We start from the raw sequence: 23,554 nt of genomic DNA on the forward strand, positions 1-23,554 counted from the left end.
CTGAGCAGGGACACAATGTAGCTAGTGTGATTGAAGAACTGGATTTACTTTAATAAATTTCAATAACCACACATGACTAGTAGCTGCTGTAGTGGACAGTGACAGTTGAGAGATGGGAACCACCCTGGTTGTCTCTTGAGAGCTCCCAGAAGACACATGCAGGGGCTTCTAAGCCACAGGCTTCCTAGGAGGGCTGCCTGGAACACAGGGTGCCCCTCCTCTGCCCACACACCCCCACGGCCCGAGAGCTTAGAGAACAGCTTTCCTCCCCTGTCCAGAGGCCAGACCCGTTCCCCCAGCTGCCCCACCTTCAGCTTCTGCTGCTGCACTTTGCTGGCTTGGTCAGAGTCAGCCAGTTTCTTCCTCAGTTCTTCCACCTGGGGAGGGAAGAGGAGGACAGAAGACTCAGGAGGACTTCCCCTGGATGTTCATCCCAGATGTCCACCCATCATGGGGTGGCCCAGACCAGGATCGCCAGCGTTCCTAGAATAAACTCAGGCCCTTTCTCTGGCCTCCAATTAGGGAACAGCCTGCTGCCCAGGCTGCTTGGCAGGGCCTGAGTGAGGCAATCTAACACATAGATGTTGCCAGGGCCACCTGTCCATACTTGCCTCTACCCTGAGCCTGCAGAGAAAGAGGCCTGCCCAACCCCTGTCACCTCCAGAATCGGAATTGACTCTGGAGAGCTGACACCTCACCACCACCCTGCTGCTGCCACCACTCTGCAGCCGCAACCTTCCCAGGACCTAGTCTGTAATTCTAGCCGACATACTCAATGAATTGCCATGCCTCCCTCCCAGAAACTGCCAAAGCCCAAGCCCACAGATGCTCAGACCTCTTCCCAACATCCACAGGCTGTTAGGGCTGGTGCTAGCAGCATGGCTGCTGTGGTTAGCATTGGGGGAACAGATTGCTGGAAGACAAGAGCAGGTGTAGCACATGTACTCCAAAGCCCACCCAACTCCCACAAAGAGGAGCACAGGGAGTAGGGGAAAAGAAAGAACATAACAGCCCCATGCACCCCTGGCTGCTTCAAGTATTCTGGGAGTTCAAGCATGACCAGGCAGCACAGGGGAGAGGCAACGGCTCCATTGCTAACTGTTTGCTATTCACTTTGATTCTCCCCCATTATCACAGGCTCCTTAGAGGAAGAGGAGGGCCCAATTTTTCGGCAGTCCTGGGGTGGCTGGGTAGGAGAGTGACGGGGAAAGGGTGCTCTAACACTAGCTCTATAGCCTCGATGTCTCAGGCAACACAGAGATTCCCGTGAGAAAGAGGCAGCCAGACCATGTGACCCCCCACTCCCCTGCCCCCATCTGGTATAGACCCCTCCTGCTACTTCACCCTCAGCCTTCCTGCTACAGACATCTCTATGCTGTGCTCGGGGTTAGAGCCCCAGAAAGTGATGGGCAAGTGTCCTGAGCCCACAATTCTCCCTAACCTGTGGGGGCTGCCTCGCATATCACCTTCAAGGCTTCCATAAAGCTGTACTCTGGTAAAAAGGGACACAATGTTAAACGAGGCCCACAGGTAATTCTGCTGTTCCTCTTGGTTGGGTATCCTTAACTAGACACAGTACTTGGGAAGTTTTAGAATCCCAAAGATTGTGTCTGTCGTTGGTTCAGGTGTGGGAAAGATGAAGCCAGTGCTACCCCTTGTCCCTGACAGGCAGATGAGAGAAGGTGCAGAAGGGTGGAGAGGCCGACCTGGGACGGGTGGGATGAAGCCCGAGAGAGCCCAGCACACCGCACTCCTGGGAAGCCTGGGCCTGGATTCCATGGCTTGACCCTGCCCCCTTCACAAACAGTTCACAACAGGAGCTGGCGGAGGCAAGCTGCAGCCGGGCTCATGCACCGAAACTGGTCACCGTTTAAGCAGCCAGCATTTAGCGAGGACCCCAGGCATTACCTGTTTAGTTTGCTCTCTCTGAAATACCTCTAGCTGCTCCACCTGTACATGGGGGAGGAGCAATGGAGACAGAGTGAGATGAGGCCAAAGAGGCACCAGCCCTGCTGCCAGGCTGACCTCACTGAGGCTCTGATACTTTCCCCTAAGGCGCTAGATTGACAGTAAGTTTAAAAATGCCAGTTAGACTGATTCTAGTCCCCAGTGGCTCCTGAGGCATCCAGTGCAGGTGCACCTCTGAATGGGCTGGTGGTCATCACAGCTTGACTCTCCAGTGACAGAGCCTTCAGGAGAGGGGAGGCCACTGACATTTTCTTTAGGATGACAGGGGCAACAGACTTGAACTCCATCAGCCACCTCTCCTTTTCTGCCACCCAGTGAATGAGGAAAGGCAAGACACTCCAGTGTAGGAGCCAGAGGCCCTGGAACACAGGATCGATGTCCCCATGCTCTCAGCTCCTGATCTTTGGGAGGGTGGTTGGGCTGAGTACCTTACCTGGGCAGTGAGTTTCTGCTTCTCTTCCTGGAACCGCTGCCTCTCCTCCAGGACCTTGACCTTGGCACCCTCATACTTGGCAGTCATCACCTCCAGCTCCCGGGCAGCGCTCTGTGCTTCCCGCTGCACCCCAGCCAGACGAGTCTCAGCATCGGCACGTACAGCTGCCAACTCTTGGACATACTTCTCCCGGGCCTGGTCCAACTCCACTTCCAGAAACTGCCGGCCAAGGTTAGCCCGCTCACCCAGCCCCCGGTTCTCCTCTGCCAGCAGGCCATGCGCCTTCTTCAGCATGCTCAGCTGCTCTGCATAGCTGGCCTTCTCTGCCCGCAGCTGCTGAGCTGTTCGCTCCTGCTCTGCCACCTTCTGCCGCAGAGGAATCAGCTCCCCAAGCTCCCGCTGGGCCCTCAGCAGCTCTGCCCGCAGCCCCCCAGCTGCCTGCTTGCTCTGCTCCAGCTCCTCACGGTGGCGTTTCTCGGCAGCGGCCTGCTCAGCCTGCAGCTGCTGGCAGAGGTGCTTAGCTGGCAGCAGCTCACTCACCAGGGCCTGTGTGCTGGTGTGCTCGAGCTGCAGGGTGGAGAGGGCCTGCTCTTTCTGGAAGAACTTCTCCTGCCACGCCTTCAATTCTTGGCCCAGCTCCTCCGCACGCTCAGCCTGTGAGGTCAGCTCCTGCCGCAGGTTCTCTGAAGCCACCCGCTGTTTCTCGGCCTCCTCCCGGAGGCTCTGCACCTCCTCCCGCAAAGCAGAGCTGCGTTCTGCAGCTCTGGCACTGTTGCTGGCTGTCTCTGCCTGGAGCAGGCGCAGCCTGTCTTCCAGCTTCTGGCTCTTCTCTGACTCAGCCATCACCAGCCGCTTCAACTCCTTGCTCTCCCCCTCCTTCTCCAGGACCTGGCGATTTAGGATGGACACCTCCTCCTCCAAGCTGCTGATGAGGCTGTTTTTCCTCTCAGCCTCTTGCCGGCCCCGGGCCACCTGGGCCTTCCACTCATCTTCAGCCTTGCTGTGGTCTTGTACCTTGGTGCGGAGGGCAGCCAACTCCCTTTGGGCCGAGGCTAAGGCACTCTGACTGTGCCCTAGCTCCCGGGCCTTCTCCTCTAACTGGCCCTGCAGAGTCTCCAGAGCACTGTCCCGCTCAGCCCGGGAGGCCCGTTCAGCCTCGAGGCTGCGTTCCAGACTGTCGGCCTGCTCCTGCTGCTGCTGGCATTGCTGCTCCAGCTTGCTCACCTCTGCCCGCAGCGCCTCCAGCTTGGGGCCTGTTGGCTCTGTCCTGCCAGCAGCCTCAGATTGGGCTCCTGAGCCAGATGCGTGCTCCTTTTCTTTCTTAGCCAGCTGTTCCTTCAGTTGCTTCATGGTTTGCCTAAGTTCCTCCAGCTCTTTTATCTGGGCTGCCTCCAGGCCACGAAGCTTGACCAACTCCTGGTCCTTGCCTTCCTTTTCCGTCAAGGCATGAGCCAGTGCCTCTTGCAGGGTAGCAAACTCCACACGCTGCTCATTGAGGGCGTTCTGCAGCCGCATCTCAAGCTCTGCTTTGGCCGCCTTCTCCAGGGCAAGATCAGCTTGGGCCCGGCCCCGCTCCTGGGTCAGTCGTGCCACCTCTCTTTCCTGCTGCCCACGCTCCTCCTGCTGCTGCCCCTGGCTCTCCATCAGTGCGGCCCGCAGCCGCTCCAGCTCATTGCCCATCTGCTCTGCCTCCCGTTCCATAGCCTGCAGCGCTGCCTGTGTGCTGCAGAACTGGCGTCCCTGTTGCTCTTCCAGCCACTCGGGCTCTCTGTCCCCTGCCCTCGCAGGCTCCTTGACTAACTCCTGGGAGGCTGTTTCCTGCTGCTCACCTGCCTTGCGCACCAAAGTCTCCAAGCGGGCCACCTCTTTGCTAGTGGCAGCCATCTTTTCCTGCAGAGCGGAGAGGTCGTCTGCAAGCTTCTGGGCCCTGACTTCCTTCTCTTGGACCTGCTGGAGTGCTCTGGCCAGGTTGGCGTGGAGCTCAACTAGCTCATTCTGCTGCCGGCTTATCTGGAGCTCGCTGTGGGATTCTATGCCTGCCACCTTCTCCTTTGCCTCCTGCAGCTCCTGGCGGGCCTTCTCACATTCTTCCTTCAAAGTCATCAGCTGTTCCTGGAACATGGCTCCATACTGCGCCTCCTCTTGCTGGCTCTCCTCATACCGTTCACGCCAGGCAGCTACTTCTTTGACAAGCTGCTCACACTCACTCTCAGCTGTGCGCTGGGCAGCTATGGCCTCTGCCAGCTCCTGCCGCAGGACTTCAGTCTCGGCCTGATGGGCCTCTCCAAGCTGCTGTAATCGAGCCTCCAGCCCCTTGCGCCCAGCCTTCTCTTCTTCCAGCTCCTTTTGTTCCTGCTTATGCTGCTCCACCAGGCTTCGGGTCTCTGCCTTCAGCTCAGAGATACAACGCTGCTGCTCTTCCAGGGCATCTGCAGCCCTGCGCTTCTCCTCTTCAAGGCTGCCCTTGGTGACCTTCAAGGACTCTTTGAGGGCCTGGAGCTGCTCCTGGAGCTGGTCCTTCTCCTGGGCCACCCTTTCTTTCTCAGTTGCTTTTTGCTGCTCAGACTGCAGCTGGAACTCTAGCTCTGCTACCTGGGCCTGGGCCTCATGCTGTTCCCGGCAGGCTGTCTCAACACGGGCGCGGAGTTCCTCCACCTTCTGGCTCAGCTCTGCCTTCTCCCGCTGGGCCTGTGTCACTGAGGTCTGAGCACTGTCCCGGGTTTCATTAGCCACCTGAAGTTGCTGCTGCAGAATCTCCAGCTTCGCAGCCTTCTCCTTCTCCAGTGCCTCCAGCTGCTGGAGAGCCGCATCCCGCTCTCTTAAGGAGGCCTCTCGCTCCTCTGCAGCAGTGGCCAGTTGCTGGGCGTGGTCCCGCCTAGTTACCTCCTGCTTCTCTGCTACCTCCTTCAACTGCTGCTCCTTCTGCTTCAGGCTACTGCTCAGCTGCTCCACCTGGTGGCGGAGGCCCTGGGAGGCCTGTTCTTGCTGTTGGAGGGTCTGTGCTAGCTGGGCCTGCTCCTCTTTGGCCTGCTGCTTCAGGTCAGCCAGTTCTTGATCCTGTTGCTGGATGGTGGCATTGAGTGTGGTGAGCTCAGAGGTCAGAGAGGCCACCTGGGCAGTCAACCGGGCCCCATGAGCCTGGGAGGCCTGCTCCAGCTCTTCCTTGGCCTGGCTGAGGTTGGAGATGGAGCTCTGCAGGTTGGCGATCAGGCTAGAGAGCTGCTGCTTTTCTTCTTCAAAGTGGTCCCGCTCAGCAAGCAGCTTCGCTTCCTGCTGGCCTTGCTCAGTCTCCAGCGTCTCCACCCTGGCTTGGAGCTGTGTGTTGTTTGCAGCAAGAGTGGCTGCCTCTTGTTTCAGGGTTTCCAGCTGGTGGTATAAAGAGATAAACTGGGATCAGCATGACTCCTCAGTCACCAAGCCTCCTCTGGAAATGGCAGAACACCAGGAACCCAAAGGTACTGAATGTGAGTCCACACCAACTCCCAGCACACAGGTTGTCCTGTGCATTCCTACCTGCAAGACATCACCTAGCACCTCGCCCTTCTCCTGGGGTGGGTTCTCCCGCAGCAGGGCCAAGTGTTCTTCCAACTGTGAAAGTTTTCCCTGAAGGATTTCGTTCTTCTCTTCAAGGCATTTCTGGGAGTAAATGAGACCCATGTGAACAGAGAGGTGGAACAGGCACCAGATTACCACACAAGCCCTCATAAACATCAACAAACATGGGGCCTATCATCTTGTTACCAAGATATTCCTTTGCCATGACCTAGAAAAAAGCAGAAATCATGGAACTGGGAGCATGAGGGACCTGACTCTCTAGACCTAGTTCTAAGGCAGAATAAAAGCATAATGTGACCTTCTTACTACTTCCCCAAGGCTGCTGAGTTTACTTCAAATTTCCTTACTGTATACCCTTCCTCAGATAAGTCTTGAGTCCTAGATTATCCAAATCACCACCAGCTGCCCACCATCCTCTGGGAAGCACTGGCAGCAGCTGCAACATCCCCCAGTCCCAAACCCACTTCTTCACCACTGTTCACTAAGTACCTGTAAGAGGCTGTGCTGGGTGCATCCCTTTTTTTTTTTTTTTTTTTTTTTTTTTGAGACGTAGTCTTGCTCTGTTGCCTACGCTGGAGTGCAGTGGCGAGATCTTGGCTTACTGCAACCTTCGCCTCCCAGGTTCAAGAGCTTCTTCTGTCTCAGCTTCCCGAGTAGCTGGGACTACAGGCATGCATCACTACACCCAGCTAATTTTTCTTTTTGTATTTTTAGTAGAGACAGGGTTTCACCATGCTGGCCAGGCTGGTCTCCAACTCCTGACATCAGGTGATCCACCCGCCTTGGCCTCCCAAAGTACCGGGATTACAGGCGTGAGCCACCGTGCCCGGCCTGGGTGCATTCCTGAATTTCTAATTCACTTACAAATGTGAGAGGCAGCTATTACTATTTCTCTTACAGAGCAAGAACCTGAAGCAGATGCTAAGTGCCAAGATCAAGGGCTACATGGTTATTACTAAGTGGCCAAGTTGGGTTCTTACCAATAGCAACCATAACAACTGGTTCACTGAGAGCTTACTTTACACTACGTGATGTGTGAAGTGCTTTACATACATTTTCTCATAATAGGTGGTAAGGCTGCTACTCGTTATTACTCCCATTTTAGGGAAAGAATGCTTAGAAAAACAGACTGATTAACTTGTCCAGGATCCACATCTTATAAACACCAGAGATAGGATTGAAAGGTATACTATAAAGTGAGGGCACTGACTGGGGAAAAAAATAAAAATAAATTAAAAAAAAAAGAAAGGTGTACTAGACTGAAGCCCACAATCTTTCAACCTTTCAATTACAGCACACTATCAAACCTTGAAGAGAAAGCAGCTTAATACCCAAAGGCCCAGAAGAGCACAGTGGTAAACTGGATTCAGCTTTGCATATGTGGTCAAGACTGTGGCTGTGACCCCAGCAGAGGGTTACCTTATCCTGCAGGGCTGTGCCGAGCTCCTTCTCCAGCTGGGCCTGCTTCTCCAGCCACTCCTGAGTGGCCCTGCTGTGCTCCTCTGTCAGCTCATTGAGGGCATCCTGTAGCTGCTGCAGGTGACTGGCAAACTCCCGCAGCTGAGATGGGCAAGTGAGAATCCCCATCACCCAGGGTCAACGCTGACCCTACCACTGCTGTCTGCTCCCTGAACCCCAGGGGCTGGATGCCTCCAATTATCCTGCCAACCCTCCACAAACCAATCACAGCCATCACACCTCTAATTCAGGACCACAAATCAAACTTTAGGGTCACAACCTAGTACCCGGGAAGCAGCCAATTATGGGACAAGGAAAGGGGCAAAATATGCAGGTCTCTGGAGAGACTGTAGCGTAAGACAGGTGCTGGGACATTCTTCTCAACCCTCTCTTGGGGAGCCTTCCAGACTGCCTCAGCCCTGAGGGGCCTCCATGCACACACCACCTTAACACCCACCTTAAAGGAAAGGTCTCCATTCTCCTCCAAAAGCTGGCTGATCTTGCGATCCATCTGGCTCTTCTCTGTCTTCAGGTCCTGGCACTGCTTCAGGGTTTCATGCAGCCGCATGGTAAGGCTGCGAGGGAGGGAAGCAGCGAGAAGAGAGTATGGATGGGCCCCTGGCTGGGTGCACGGAGGGGCGGGAGCCTGGGAAGGAATGCAGGGAGAGTTGTACCTCTCATTCTTGTCACGTAGCTCCTCAAGCTCCCTGGGCTCCAGTGGGCTGGCTGCCTGCTTCTCATTCAGCAGGGCTAGGCGGTCAATGCGCTGCTGCATCATGGCTATCTGTGCATCTGCCCAGAGTGGAGGGAGGAGGAGAGGAGAATCAGCACAGAACTATGTGCAGGAGGGGAAGGGAGGAGGTGGCATAGGGAGGAGGAGGCATACAGAGGAGGAGGAATATGGTATCCAATCTAAGGGAAAGAGAAGATGGGGACAAAGACAGAACCCAACTTCCAGGAGGTCAGCCTGACCACAGGCCCAGGGCTGAGCTCTAAGCTCCAGGGTCCAGCAGAGGGGACAACATGCGAGGCCAAGGGGACATCCTTCTGGCAAGTCTATTCACACATCTGCCAGCGTGCCAGCCACCTACCCTTCTCGGTGAGGAGCTTGCGGTTCTCAGCCAGCTCCAGCTCCAGCTCATCCCTATTACTTCTCTCATCGGCAAGCTGCTTCTTCAGCCGTCTCATCTGGAACTGTGGGGTCTGCAGGATATCGCCCATGGGAGAAGCTGGAGAACCTGAGAGAAAGCTGAGGAGGGAAAAGGCCCAGTTGCATTGGTAAGAGCCTAAGATCTGAAGCAATCAGCAACAGGCAGCAGGAAGGGAGTGGGGTCTGTGGAAGTGTCCACTAGCAGCTGGGAGGCCTGTGCACCTGGGTTCTATTTGCAGTGCTACCTCAAGCCTCATGGCATGATCTTGAGAAAATTTTTCTTCTCACTGCCTTAATTTGTCAGAAAAAAAAAAGTGATATATTATCCTTGGCTCTGCAGACATGTGCTAAGAGAAGGGACTTCATTGTAGTCTTTGAGGAAGAAGGGTATTCCATAAACAGGGAACAGCTTTTGAGGGGGACCTTCTGCGCATGACAAATCCCAACCAATTCCCCCCATTAATACTGGGGAGGTGAGGAGATCCCAGATCTACAGGATTCTCCAAGCACTCCTAGAGGCTGGTCAACAGCTTAACTCTAGAAGGTAGGAATGTGAGGAATAGATGGATGCTGAGGCCCTATCCCAGGAGGAAAGGCCCAGAACATACTTGTTCCCACTGGAAGAGGAGGCAACCTTCTGTAGCTCTAGGAAGCGAATCTCCCTCTTGGCCTGGTGGCTAGGTGGGGAGAGCTCTTCAGGGAATGTGCTAGAACAGGTAGAAGGGACAGGAGCTGGGGGTAAGAAATAGACAAAATAAATCATCAAAGATTAGTAAGAAGGTGAAAAGATTTGCATCTTTATGCAATCTGAGAACTTGGCCTTAGTGGGAGTGAATCTGTGGATACTTATATGTAAACTACCAAGGAAGGCACTGGGCAGAACCTGGTGTCTGGGTTATCCACAGTTCCGTGTCTCTAACCAAAATAAAGTGCAGGGCTTCCATTTCTACAGAGCATCACTACTCAGAGCACAGTGGAGTGAGGGTGTTCTCTGGCTCAGAAACTGCACCAAGTGCTCAGCTTTTTCCTCAAGTCCATACTGCAGAGACGGCTTGGGGAGCCCTGAGCAGGATCTCCTCGCAGCCCCCAACAACCTTTCCTATCAGAGCCACTGACTGCCATTTGGAATTCTTCCCCCCAAAGTCTTGTACCTCCAAAATGCCCTCCTCCTCAAAACCCTTCTCTTTCCTTGGTTTCTGTGACCACTTTTGTAGGACTTTCCTACCTCTAATTACCCATTCTTAGTCTCCTCATCTGCTCCTCCCTCCTCTACCCACCCTCTAAGCTCCCAGAGATCTGATGGGGCCTCCTGGCTCTGCCCATAGTGCCCACGGATTCAGTGGCCATCCAATGCTGACTTGCAAACCTATCTTCTGGTCCAGAGCCAGCTCCTGAATTCTGGACTCACATTTCCAACATCTCCACCTGAAGGTCTCATGAGGAACCTGAATACAAGGAACATCAAACTCAATGGCTAGAACTCGCCTAGACCTCCTTCTTACATTCCTATCATCCACCAGCTGACCTCTTCATCAGAAGACCAGCAGAACGATCACTCTTTCTACTGTAGCACCAGCCGAGACCACTGATATATTCCATACTTAGATTCCTTATCATATTTCCTGGTTTATGTATCTGCCTTTCCACCTAGAACATGTGCTACATGATGGGAAAAACATTTTTTAAAAGACTGTGGGCTGGGCGCAGTGGCTCATGCCTATAATCCTAACACTTTGGGAGGCTGAGGCAGGTAGATCACCTGATGTCAGGAGTTTGAGACCAGCCTAATCAACATGGTTTAACGCCATCTCTACAAAAAATACAAAAATTAGCCAGGTGTGGTGGCATGCACCTGTAATTCCAGCTACTTAGGAGGCTGAAGCAGGAGAACTGCTTGAACTTGGGAAGCAGAGGTTGCAGTGAGCTGAGATCACACCACTGCACTCCAGCCTGGGTGACAGAGAGAGACTCCATCTCAAAAAAAAAAAAAAAAAAAGACTGCACATTATCAGCTTCTAAGCCTAGAGTAATGATTGTTTAAAAAATAAAAAACAAAAGTAGGTATGATCACTTGTAAATATCCTACATCACTGCTGCCAGGCAGCAAGGAGGAGCTCCATAGGAACTGAGATGATACATGACCCAGAAATCGACCTACTCCATTACACACACTTTTCCTGACCACCAACTCTGTCTTGTGTTGCGGACAGAAACAAACCCCCACCGCACTTCTTGACAACTCAGGATCCTAGTATTCCCCATTTCAGAGATGAGGGGATTCTCAGGAGTATGTACCTACTCACCTTTCCGTAGGAAGTTCTCTAGGTCCTCATTAAGGTTTAGCCCATCCTCATGGTCCAGCACAAATTTAAGAATGACAGCCAACTCAGCCTGGGCCACAGAGAGAAAAAGAACATCACTGAGGTGTTAGGCCTCTGAAAGGATGGCTGCCAGGAGCTCCACCCTGGCAGTGCCAGTCCCTGGCTCCCTCGTGCCCTAGAAGCCTGCTGGATCCCATTCTCCCTCTCAGAGCTGAGGTCCTATGACCCAGCCAACAACATTCAACTAGAGATATGTTCACCCCACTTGCTCCCTTCCCTCCCACCTCCCCTCAAGATGTACCCAAGTCAGAGTTCCTGACTGACTTCACTCCTGACCACAAGCAAAGTGACTGTTAAGGAAAGTAACACAATCAGAAAGTTGCTTTTATTGTTATTGTTGTTAAGGAACAAGGTCTTGCTATGTCACCCAGGCTGGAACACAGCAGCACAATCATAGCTCACTATAACCTCCAACTCCCGGAGTCAACTCCTCCTCCTCAGCTTCCCAAGTAGCTAGAACTACAGACACACACTGCCACACCCAATTCATTTTTTTTTTTTTTTTTTTTTGAGACGGAGTCTCGCTCTGTCGCCCAGGCTGGAGTGCAGTGGCCAGATCTCAGTTCACTGCAGGCTCCGCCTCCCGGGTTTACGCCATTCTCCTGCCTCAGCCTCCCGAGTAGCTGGGACTACAGGCGCCCGCCAGCTCGCCCGGCTAGTTTTACGTATTTTTAGTAGAGATGGGGTTTCACCGTGTTAGCCACCAGGATGGTCTCGATCTCCTGACCTCGTGATCCGCCCACCTCGGCCTCCCAAAGTGCTGGGATTACAGGCTTGAGTCACCATGCCTGGCCAGTTCATTTTTTTAAAAATATCTTTTTTGTTGAGACAGGGTCTCGCTATGTTACCCAGGCTGATCTTGAACTCCTGGCCTCAAGCAATCCTCCTGTCTCAGCCTCCCAAAGTGCTGGGATTATAGGTGTGAGCCACCACACCCGGCCAGGAAGCTTTTATATATAACTATGTTGGCCTCTTCCAGATGACCCTACCAGAGGAAAGGATGAGATAAATGAAGTGCAAGTTCTGTGGAAACACACACACACACACACACACACACACACACACACACGCAGAAACACATATAGGAACAGAGAATAATTTCTATGTATTATCCTAAAACATATATTACAGTTAAATATATGCACATAAAAAAGGACTTGAAAGTACATCCTTTAAAATGTTAGCAACCTCTGGGAATGAGTTTATTGGCAACTGTTATTTCCTTCTGCATGCTTTTCAACATTTCCCAGATTTTCTATGATGAATGGCAGTAACTGTTATAACTGTATTTTTTAAAAGACCAGTATCTGCTGTTCAAAGAAAAACAAGTCAGGTGAGGTGAAGCATGGGCTAGGCCCGCTAGGTGGCATGGAGGCACAAGGGCTTACCTGAATTTTATATTCAAACTGTTCCCAGTCCCTGGGACTTTTGGAGCTCATGGTAGAGTGGTATAAGAGCAGCATGGTCATCTAGAAGCCAAACAGGAGGCAGTCACTGAGTGGGGCTGTCTCTTGTCTCAGTGGCCCCATTCTGGGCAGTTCTGGGGACTCTGAGCTATTCTGGCGATTCTTCTGAAAGTCCTAGAATTCAGCAACCCCAGGCCACCATCCTTAATAGCTCCAGGAAACATTTTGGGTTTTTTTTTTCAATTGAGGACACAGTGTACACTATACAAAAAGCTGAGCACCAAGATTCCTGCATGGCTCAATTCCTGGACTCATGGAACCCTGGGTGTGAAGCTTTAGGTACCCTCTATAGGTCAGCACCCAGAAAGAACAGAGGGAATGACGCAGACTGAGCTATAATAAAAATATGGTGATAGTCGAGTGAGACCTGATTTCTGCCAGGTCTCCACCAAGGCCGGCAGTAATGGTCTAGTAAACTATTGTTTATTTCATAATCTCTGTCATAAGATCATGGGCTCCTAGAATCCTTGGGCTAAATCAGCCTCTGACTCAGACAGGTGGCTGCCTGGTTCTACCTCCAATGTACTAGAGCCCCAGAAATAAAGCACCCATCATCTCCCCTTGGGTTAAGAGAAGGCCCTGCAGGGTCCCTCGGATACCATTACTCCAACCCTGCTCCGCCTCCCCAGTCGGGTATTCCATAAGTACCTTGGCCAGTTCCAGCTCTGATCCCTCTAGCACCTTCTGTGCAGACACCAGGCATTCTGGAGAAGAGGGATGTTTTTGATTTTCTGCAATGACAACAATGTAGAAAACAGGGTGAACTTCCTGGGAACCATACCTGAAATCCCAGAACACTTAAATCTGGGGAGCAGAATGGCTATCTCTGGTGGAGCTATGAGATGTAGGGCTCCTTACTCCTATGCCCTCTTTCCCCTGCCTTACAATTTTCCATCTGAAGTTAGTTCTATCCTGGGTCAATCCAAGGGCTACAAGGATAATGGAAGAAGAAAGCAGCCTGGGAATTCACAGCAACTCTGGGTCATGACATTGCACTCTCCCACCCACTCACCAACTCTCTCTCAGCACCACAGAGGAAGAGCCCAGAGATGCCAGGTCACTTAGAATCCTGTTCCAACTGAGATCACAGAGGAAACCTGCAGCTGGGTCAGAGGAGGACACCTGGGGATACCTGACTCTCATGCTGCCCAAGGGTCTGGGCTCAATTATTAACACCTTGCTTTATCTAAATATAGCCTCTCTTTTCCTATAATTCTCTAGGAGTGGAGATGGCAGCTAGCTCCCCATGTCAAAGACGAGGACTGTGTGGTCTAAGGCTGGACAAGGGGAGGGGAGCTGACAAGCACTGTACTAGAAGCTTTGCATATGTTCTTATTTAATCCACCCATCCACTTGAAGAGCAGTTATCATCTCCATATTATACATAGGGAACCTACCTCCAGAAAGGTCACACAAGCAGTGAGGGAGGTCAAGATCAACCTTAATCTGCCTCTGCCCCTACACCTATCGCCTAAGCAACGAATTCAAAGTTATCTGGGAAAAATAGTTTTTCTTGCAAGGGAAAGACTCTCGCTTCTATCTCCTTGAAGTTGGGGGGAACAGAAACTTAAGGTGCTCAAAGAGTTCAAGGTGATAGGTCCCAAAAAGTAACCTTCTGGCTACACCTAGATCTCTGAGAAGGGCTCTGGGACTGAAGGGACACTCTTCTTACACCAACTGATGGAGGCATCACAAGACCCAGGGGATCTGAACCAGCTGTTTTCATCTTTGTGTTAAAGAGTGGGGAGTCTTGAAATTTTTCTCCTCTAGACACTCATGAACTAGTTCCTCTGGACTCTCCAATCCCACGAGCTGAGGAAGCAGCTTCTTCATAGCTGGATAAGAAAGGTGCTTACTCTGCAAAAAACTGCAAACAAAGTCCAGTCTCTCTGGCACCGGCTGCTGCAAGATTTGCTGTCCCTCTTCAGTGCCATGGCTAGAAAAAGAGCAAGTATTAGGACCAGAGTATTCAGCAATCTTTGCCTCTTTGCTGCTGCATTTCATACTACATCCCCATTCCTTCCAGTCTTGATCTCTGCTGGATCTAGAAGAGATCCAGATCAGATTGGGAGACAGGTGACAGATACCAGGACACCATTTATCCAGAAGGAACTGTCTGGTGGGTGGGAAGTGGGGACTTGAGGCATGGGGTTCTTCTGGAAAAGATGGCATTCTATCATCCTCTTTGCAAATATAAAAAAGCTCTGTGGAAAGGGGCCGAGAGGAGATGGAGGCAGCCCAGATGAATGGGAAGCTAGATTACACCATCTGGAATGTCTCAACTCTAAGCTGTCAGGAAGCCTGGAGAACACACCTAGGGTAAGAGTGAGAGAAGACCATGGGGAAGGAAAAACACATCCAAGAACTGAAAGAACAGGAGGAAACAAGGCTCTGAAGTGACAGGGTGAAGTTCCCCCACTAGGCTGAAGGCTGAGATGGCAAAAAGCCTCCCAGAGGAGGATCCCATGGACTAGTTTTTTGTTTGTTTTTTTGAGACAGAATCTCACTCTGTCGCCCATGCTGGAATGCAGTGGCACGATCTCGGCTCACTGTAACCTCTGTCTCCTGGGTTTAAGCAATCCTCCTGCCTCAGCCTCCCAAGTAGCTGGGATTACAGGCATGGACCACCACACCTGGCTAATTTTTTTATTTTTTAGTAGAGATGGGGTTTCGCCATGTTGGCCAGGCTGGTCTCAAACTCCTGACCTCCACCCACCTCAGCCTCTCAAAGTGCTGGGATTACAGGCTGGAGCCACCGTGCCCAGCCAGGACTAGTATTCTCGATTAGTGGTTCTTGTCTCTACTTGCTTTACTGGAAGAGCAGGCAGTGTGAAGAGAGCCATGAGGAGAGGGAGACAGCAGGGGGAGCTCTCACACAGCCCAGGAGGCTGAGGCAGAATTGCTTCAACCCGAGACAGAGATTACAGTCAGCAGAGATGGTGCCACTGCACTCCAGCCTGGGAGACAGAGGGAGATTCTGTCTCAAAAAAAAAAAAAAAAAAAAAAAAAAAAAGAATACTAATCCCTGGGATCCTCCTCTGGGAGGCTTTTGCCATCTCAGCCTTCAGCCTAGTTGGGGAACTTTGCTGGATCCCCTAGTTAACTGTGGTTCCATTTTCAGAAGCAGCAGGTAAAATACCACTTCAGTTAGAAAGCTGAATTCTCTAGGCTACAGTGGGAGATCCTGATTAGTGGGCCCCTTGTTTCTCAGAATCTAAACCCCTAGTTCTCAGCCAACTTTCTGGAGGGCAGGGCAGGTCCAGAAACTTCCAATGCCAGAGACATCATGAAAGCACAAGCGTCATCCAAGCCAAGACTATGAGTGTACCTCCCCCCATACCCCATGTGATTACAAAGGCTTCTTCCAAGTGAATCCCCCACTAGAGGCACTCTGTCTGGATAGTTGGTCTGAGATCAGAGACTCCTACAAAGTCTTAAGGAGATGCTAATCTCTTACAGACTCCCAAATGAGCCATTTCCCCTACCCACCCACAATCTGGAATGTTGTGACTCCTTGGCTCAGTGTGGAGCAATATTTACCTCAGAGTATTCCATTAACTAAAAATAAAAATAGGTTCTCAGGTGAAATGTTTGAGAAATGCTGGGTTAAACTAAACTGAACATTTTTATAGAAGATACAACATGCATTATTTCCTAAACCTATTTGATCACAAAACCCTTCCCCCTACCCCTCACAAAGCCTGGTGTAAGTAAAGCTGCATGGAGCATGCTTTGGACAACAGTAGTCCTAGAGAAATCCAGCCCATCCTTTAAGACAGTGCTGAAGTCTCATCTCTGTCAGGAAGCCATCCACAACTCCTGCCAGTCATGCCTCCGCTGTCCTCCAGGTCTTCCTGCAGCACTCATGAATGCAACTGCACCATTTACAACTGCCCACTCCAACTGCACTAGCTGAAAGCGAGGAATAAAGTAGGTGCTCAATACATATGGGCTGACTGACAACTGAGGGATGCTTTTTACTGAGAAGAGCAGAAATAAATGTCAGCAAGATAAACATCAGAACTGTAAGTTTTCTGGCTAAATGCCTCCACTATACTTTGTTGTTCAAGCCTCACAGCTATCAAAGAGATGGGACAGCCTTTTTTGCTTTAGGCTATTCACGCACAGAAGAACAGAAAGGGAAACTTGTCAGAAGGGTTGATCCCAGTTAATTTTCCCATAGAGAAGGCCAAGTGGCCAAGCAATTAAACCCTCCTCAAGTCCCACAGCTTCTTTTTTTTTTTAAAAGAATTATTTTTCTCAGGGCGCCCCTTGTCCAGTGTGCAGACAGGAGTCATCCAACTCTCACAGCTTCTATCTACCCTCCAACCTTGCCATCCTCTGCTGCCTTCTGCTGAGAACTAGGCTGCTGATTTAGGTTGGCACTAGTAGCAGTACCAGAAATGTAAGAGCCAGAACATATTAACCAAGAACCTCCATTTCCCAAAAGGAAGCTGGTCTGCAATGTGCTGGATCTGAGATGGAGATGAGCGTTAACCTGGGATTTTAATATCGCCTACCTCCAACTCCCCCTTCTACTGCAGCCTAGATTCAGGCAACACCCTAGAAGACAACTTGAAAATGAGCATCTTGAATTTTTGATGCTTCCTATGAAAATTTCCTACCAGGTTATAAACCTACAGTGGCTAACCCAAGGACAACACACATCCTTACTCTTGGGCACATCTACTGCTCTTGTCACCAGGCCAAGGAAATTTCTCTCTTCAAAAGCAAAAGTTCCTTGATCTATTCTGAGGTCATAAAAGCATGCTGCCCCATATTTTGTGTTACAATACAAGGCATATTATACCTGGCTGCTTCACTTTTAGTGAGGTTAAAATTAAACACAGAGTTAGGTATTGCCAGCCTAATGGTTTTACCAGCCATTAATGGTAGGTGCCTGGATCTATCACTTCCTTAGGGTTTGCAAAATAATTATTTTCAATAGAAGTTCCAAAATGCTGACTTACAGGTGGTACACAACCCCAACTATGAAGTGTCTTTGCGAAAAAAAAAAAAAAAGTGAATCAAGCTTAGATCTAATTTTCAGTACATAGGCAGCAAGGGGAACAGTGGAACAAGTTAAGCCGCACCATAATAATGCAATTAACAGAATCCAGGATTTAAGAATTTCTATAAGATTAAAAAAAAAATGAGGTGGTGTTGAGTGGGGAGAAAAAAAAGCAGGACACAAAACTGGTGAGAGGAAATGACCCCCTGATGAAAGATCTTAAACACCAGGCTGAAAATTTTAGATTTCTACCTATTAAAAATGAATACTCACTGAGGTTTGATGAAGAGTCACTGAAGTGTCACAAAGAAAACAAGATTTGAGAAAGATTATTGAGAACTCATGTATAGGAATGAACTACAATAAGGGCAGATTAGAGAAGAACTAGGCTAGAAGAACTAGAATGAGGCAGAGGGAGGGACATTGGTTGTGAGCAGAGAGGACGATGACCAATTAGAGATCAGCGCCAAGGAGAGAGAGAAGTCAAGATGATGTTGAAATGTCCTGCCTGGGTAACTGGAAGAGAAAATGGTAGTGTCTGGACCCAAATAAGAACAGTGACTTCTTTTAGAGGTACTAAGGCAGGTCCTGGTTAGAGCATATGGAATTTTAAAAAATCCTATAAGACAACCCACGACCAACACACATTTCAAATAAAAAACCACTTTAGCAGACCCATCTGTCCTGGGCTACTCAGCCCCACTAGACCTTGCTGATGGAGAATACCAACTCATCTCTTTACTCAACAAACATTAACTAAAACCTAATCAATGTAGTGTAGGGAAGACCCCAAGATGAATCAGACACAGTTCTGGCCTTTGTTTAGCTTAACTCTACCTTCTTTCCCTATCAATGAGCTGTTACCTATGAATGGGTAAAGTGCTTGCTTCACAGAGATGTGAGTCCCTAATACCAGTTCCTAACTGCCACGTATGGCACATAAACACCTTCAACACTTCAGTTTATCCTTGGCCTGGGGTAAACAATCTAATGTGCTTTCTTAAAAAAAAAAAAAAAAAAGACAACGACTGATCTATGCTCGGTCCCAAAAAGGTAAGATACTGGAAGGAAGCCCCACTCTATTCATTTCCCAGATAACTGTGATGTTCAAAGGAAATGTGCTAAAGACACAGACCAAAAGGCCAAACTACAATCCTTGCTGCATGGTAACAACAAGCTTTTTAAATGCTCTTGGACCTCAGAAAACAAGTTAATTGAGGCAGTAAAAACCCCAGAAGTGTATTTATTTTATAATGGCTTAGAAGTGCTAACAAGTTACAGATGAGATTTCTAGGTGTTTCTTCTTTCCTTCAGATGTGAGAGCTTTCCCTTTCTTCCCTCAGAAGGTTGCAAAGAGGGCTTGTGGCATAGGGTAGGGATGAGTCAAGAAAAGAGGGTTGTAGAAGGCTTCTGGTGGGACAAGAGAATGGGGAGCCCAAGAGTGAGCACTTGTAAGAATGTGAGGGCATGGAGCCTTGGAGGCTCTCCTGTGCAAGAGTGCAGAAGCCTCAGGATGGGACAAGCATGAAACCTCTCCCATGGAGTGGCACAGCAACTGGAAGATGAAGTCAATGTATTCTTGCCTTTAGGCCCCACCCTGGCTTATGATGTCCCAATCCTGCCCCTGATTTCTGGTCATAGCCATCACCAAGTAAAGAGAACAAATACAGCCCCCACCCCAGCAATCAGCTTTGCCTTAGAGGCTAGAGAGATGTATGGTGTGTACTCACAGTCTGTCAATGATCTTGATGAAGATGCTGCAGTCCTGGAGCTGCAGCACAGCCTCCACAGGGTCAGCCACATGTAGACTGTTCACCTGTGAATCAAGGGGAACAGCCTAGTGAGACGTTACAAACGCCAGAAGCAATGTGGTTTGCTCCTTTTCCCAGAGGCTCAATGTGAGTGCTTACAGTTGTAGGCTATAGGAATAAAAGAACTGATGATTCTCAGGTTTTTAATTTCAGGAAGGAGTGCTGCTGCACTCACTCATCCAGTTACAGCCACCTGAAATGCAACCATCAGAGAGTCCTTCCTTTGGCTTCAACTAAATAAAAGCTTAAACTCTCCTAAGATGTTCCAGCACTGGGAGTATACTTTTAGGCATAAAATGCTTTTGGAAGGATACACCAATAAATTGGTACTAACATTGCTTCTAAAGAGAGGAATTTGACAGCAGGGAGTCTGAGGTGGGAAAAGAAAGGCTCTTAACATTATAACTCTCTGTAGCTCTTGAATGTACTATAGCCCTTTGTATTTCTTGAATGTTTACATTATAAGTTTCTATATCTCTTGGATTTTTATATTATAGCCCTTTGTAGCTCTTGAGTTTTCAAATATCTATTCAAAACATAAATATTACATATATGCTATACACTCCCAAAAAGATATAAAATCTTATTAACGCATTTTTATTCTTTCCACACATAAAACTTTGGCTGAGGGGAGAAGGGAAAAACAATAGGGGAACAAGATGATTTTTTAAAAAGTGGGTGGAGGGATCCAGGCGTGGTGGCTCACACCTGCAATCCTAGCACTTTGGGAGGCTAAGGCAGGAAGATCACTTGAGCTCAGGAGTTCAAGACGGGCCTGGGCAACATGGTGAAACCCTGTCCTACAAAAAATACAAAAAATTAGCCAGGTGTGGTGGCACACACCTGCAGTCCCAGCTACTTAAAAGGCTGAGGTGGGAGGATCACCTTAGCCCAGGGAGGTCGAGGCTGCAGTGAGCTGAGATTGCATCACTGTACTCTAGCCTGGGTGACAGAGCAAGACCCTGTCTCCAAAGGAAAAAAGAAAGAAAAGGAAAGGAAAAAAAACGGGGTGGGAATGAAAGAAGATGACGAGCTGGGCTGGGAATCTCAAAGAAAAACTTATTCTGATTTAGTTGTCTGTTCCCATTCTTTGGCTTCAGATAGGCATACATCTAAATCAGTTTTTACCACTAGAAAATTCACCAGGGGTCACATGCATCAGGTACACAGGTTATTCAATAAGTATACACGTCGACTTCTACAGGAAAACCTCATGAATTCCATAGGCAGTAAAGTTCAGAAGTAATCTGGGCTGAAGTTTACTTTTTTATTACTATAAGAAGAAATGGTTTGCTAAGTTAATTATTCACATATTCAGCACTAAGAGGGGAGAGAGACTGAGCCTGCTTTAAGAAACAAGGTATTTTAAAGAACTTCAGCATAGTGGTTATGTGCAGACAACTAGATTCTATTGCTTATAAATGTATTCTCTATATTTGGGCTGGGAGCCAGTACATATACATTTTGGGCCCAGCTCCTCCAGAAACTTGCCAGCAACCTTTGTTATAAACTTTATTTCTCTCTGCACTAGTTTTCTCTCGTGCCAAATGGATGGAACCCCTACCTTATCTACTTCAAAGGACCAGTGTGAGCTCAAATGGATTATGGATGCAAGAACACATTTAAACAAAAAAAAGTAGGACAGGCGCAGTGGCTCACACCTGTAATCCCAGCACTTTGGGAGGCTGAGGTAGGGGGACTGCTTGAGGCTGGGAGTTTAGGATCACCTTGGGCAACATAACAGTACCTTGTCTCTACCAAATAAATAAATAAGCAAGCAAGCAAGCAAGCTGGGCATGGTGCCTATAAGTCCTAGCTACATAAGAGGCTGAGGTGGGTGGATCATTTGAGCCCAGGAGCTGGAGAAGTTACAATGAGCTATGATAGTGTCCCTGCACTGTGGCCTGGGAACCAGAGTGAGACATCTCAAAAAAAAAAAAAAAAAAAAAAAAAAAAGAAATAAAGAAAGAGTAATAAACATAAGGCACTATTATGGCTAATAAAATTAAAATACTGAAGTAGATATAACATTTGTATTTCTTAACAGTTAAGTTAGCTGCATGCACTATAGAATTAAGAGGATTTTAAAAAATCAATGATTCCTCTACAGACATGATAGTATTTATTTCAGTTAAATACTTTCACATTTAGAAACAACTTTAAGGTCAGGTGCAGTGGCCCATGCTTGTAATCCCAGCACTTGGGGAGGCTGAGGCAGAAGGACTGCTTGAGGCCAGGAGTTCAAGACCAGCCTGGGCAACATAAGGAGACCCTGTCTCTACAAAATAATAATTTTAAAAAAATTATTAGCTGGGTGAGGTGGCTTGCGCCTGTATGCTACTGTAGTCCCTGCTACTTGGGAGGCTGATGTGGGAAGATCGCTTGAGCCCAGGAGGTCAAGGCTACAGTGAGCTATTATCACACCACTGCACTCTAGCCTGGGCAACTAGAGTGATTGAGACCCTGTCTCAAAAAATATATAAATAAATAAATAAATAAATAAATAAATAAATAAATAAATCTTTTAGGCCAGGTGTGGTGGCTCATGCCTGTAATCCCAGTGCTTTGGGACGATGAGGAGGGAGGATCGATTGAGGCCAGAAGTTTGAGATCAGCCTAGGCCACACAGCAAGACCCTGTCACCAAAAAATTAAAACAACAACAACAAAAAACAACAACAACAAAAAACAGCCCAGCATGGTGGTGCATGTCTGTGATGTCTATGGTCCTAGCTGCTCAGGAGGCTAAGGTGGGAGGCAGAGGATTGAGGGCAGGAGTTCCAGGCTGCCATGAATGCAACTGCATTCCAGCCTGGGTCACAGAGCAAGACCCTATCTCAAAAAGGGGAATCTTTTAGATGAATCCAAATTAAAACAGATTAAAAGTTTTTAAATGTGAAATAAAATGTGACTTATTGACATCTTAAAGAGTTTGCTAATATATTTATAAAATATTTATGCTGTCTTTTGAAAAAAGCTCAATCTAATTGGTCAGGACAGGTCATTGTAAGTTTTCCAAGAAGATTCTGAAAACTTCAGGCCAAGATTCCATTTTACCTGCAGAAAATGGAGAGACTGCCAAGGCAAAACCATCTCCTATCAATACCTGCAATCTAGGTAAAACATTCAAGGGCTATGGATGCTTGTTCACTAACAAGACTAAAAAATCATACCAATTAGCTGATGTAAAGTCTCCTAAGGAATCTGGATTCATCACATATACCAATTGGGTAATAATCCAGCCACAGTTCCTTTCATGGATATAAAAAGACTTTTCTTCCTGTGAATTATTTTGCTCTCAAGTGAGAAATCATTTAAAAGTTAAGGAAGTAGAGAAGTTCCTTCATCTCTAGTCAGGACATAAAACATGAGAGTGAGGACCAGGCTCACCATGTAACTTAAGAGTTGCCCTTTAGGATTGCAGGGTTGCTTAAGGTTGTCAAATCTTAAAATATCCTGTAACAGTTTATTCATTATTAACTGCTGTTTACAGAATAGTTTCAAGCTATAATTTAAGTATTAATAAAATAAACCACTAATTTATTTTTATGTTATAAATTACTGAAAATTAAGAAGACAAAAAACAGAACTCCCAATAATTCTAGTATTTTAATACAGGTACTTTTTTCCATTTTGACGTATTTATTTCGTTTTTTCCTAGGTAATTTTATTTATTTATTTATTTTTTTGAGAAAGAGTCTCGCTCTGTCACCCAGGCTGGAGTGCAGTGGCCAGATCTCAGCTCACTGCAAGCTCCGCCTCCCGGGTTTACGCTATTCTCCTGCCTCAGCCTCCCGAGTAGCTGGGACTACAAGCACCCGCCACCTTGCCCGGCTAGTTTTTTGTATTTTTTTAGTAGAGATGGGGTTTCACTGTGTTAGCCAGGATGGTCTCGATCTCCTGACCTCGTGATCCACCCGTCTCGGCCTCCCAAAGTGCTGGGATTACAGGCTTGAGCCACCGCGCCTGGCCAGTAATTTTTTTTAAACTGTAGTTGGAATTACCATGTGTGTGTATGTGTATGTTCTATGCCACTCTTCTCACTAACATAACAGATGCATTATTTCATGCTACTACAGTTTCATGAAATTTGCTTTAGCTCCACAATTTTTGTTTAAATTAAAAAAATTCTCTATATTCATATATATTTTTAAGAGACAGGCTCTTGCTATGTTATAGGTTGGAGTGCAGCAGCTATTTACAGATGCAATCATGGCTAACTGCAACCTCAAACTCCTGGGCTCAAGCAATTCTCCCATCTCAGCTTCCCAAGTAGCTGGGACTACAGGTGTGCACTACTGAACCCGGCACATATAACAATA

At 48.5% G+C, this 23,554-nt stretch overlaps 1 protein-coding gene across 4 annotated transcripts in view; it reads right to left on the reverse strand.

Annotated features, from left to right (window-relative positions):
* Nucleotides 1–23,554, reverse strand: part of NUMA1 (nuclear mitotic apparatus protein 1) — an 81,191-nt gene that overhangs the window by 7,628 nt on the left and 50,009 nt on the right. For 3 of the 4 annotated variants that reach the window (XM_025356902.1, XM_025356900.1, XM_025356899.1), the window contains 14 exons: nt 19,153–19,238; nt 14,268–14,347; nt 13,060–13,142; nt 12,334–12,414; nt 10,868–10,955; nt 9,173–9,296; nt 8,506–8,663; nt 8,089–8,206; nt 7,872–7,989; nt 7,376–7,516; nt 5,915–6,037; nt 2,402–5,767; nt 1,909–1,950; nt 309–377 (listed from right to left, as the gene is read on the reverse strand). In XM_025356902.1, the coding sequence (XP_025212687.1) occupies nt 309–377; nt 1,909–1,950; nt 2,402–5,767; nt 5,915–6,037; nt 7,376–7,516; nt 7,872–7,989; nt 8,089–8,206; nt 8,506–8,663; nt 9,173–9,296; nt 10,868–10,955; nt 12,334–12,414; nt 13,060–13,142; nt 14,268–14,347; nt 19,153–19,238 (4,677 nt within the window). The remainder of the gene's footprint in view (nt 1–308; nt 378–1,908; nt 1,951–2,401; nt 5,768–5,914; nt 6,038–7,375; nt 7,517–7,871; nt 7,990–8,088; nt 8,207–8,505; nt 8,664–9,172; nt 9,297–10,867; nt 10,956–12,333; nt 12,415–13,059; nt 13,143–14,267; nt 14,348–19,152; nt 19,239–23,554) is intronic. The other variant, XM_025356903.1, reaches the window with a different exon arrangement.

This window comes from Theropithecus gelada, chromosome 14 (genome assembly GCF_003255815.1).
Source record: "Theropithecus gelada isolate Dixy chromosome 14, Tgel_1.0, whole genome shotgun sequence".
In the NCBI taxonomy this organism is placed as follows: domain Eukaryota; kingdom Metazoa; phylum Chordata; class Mammalia; order Primates; family Cercopithecidae; genus Theropithecus; species Theropithecus gelada.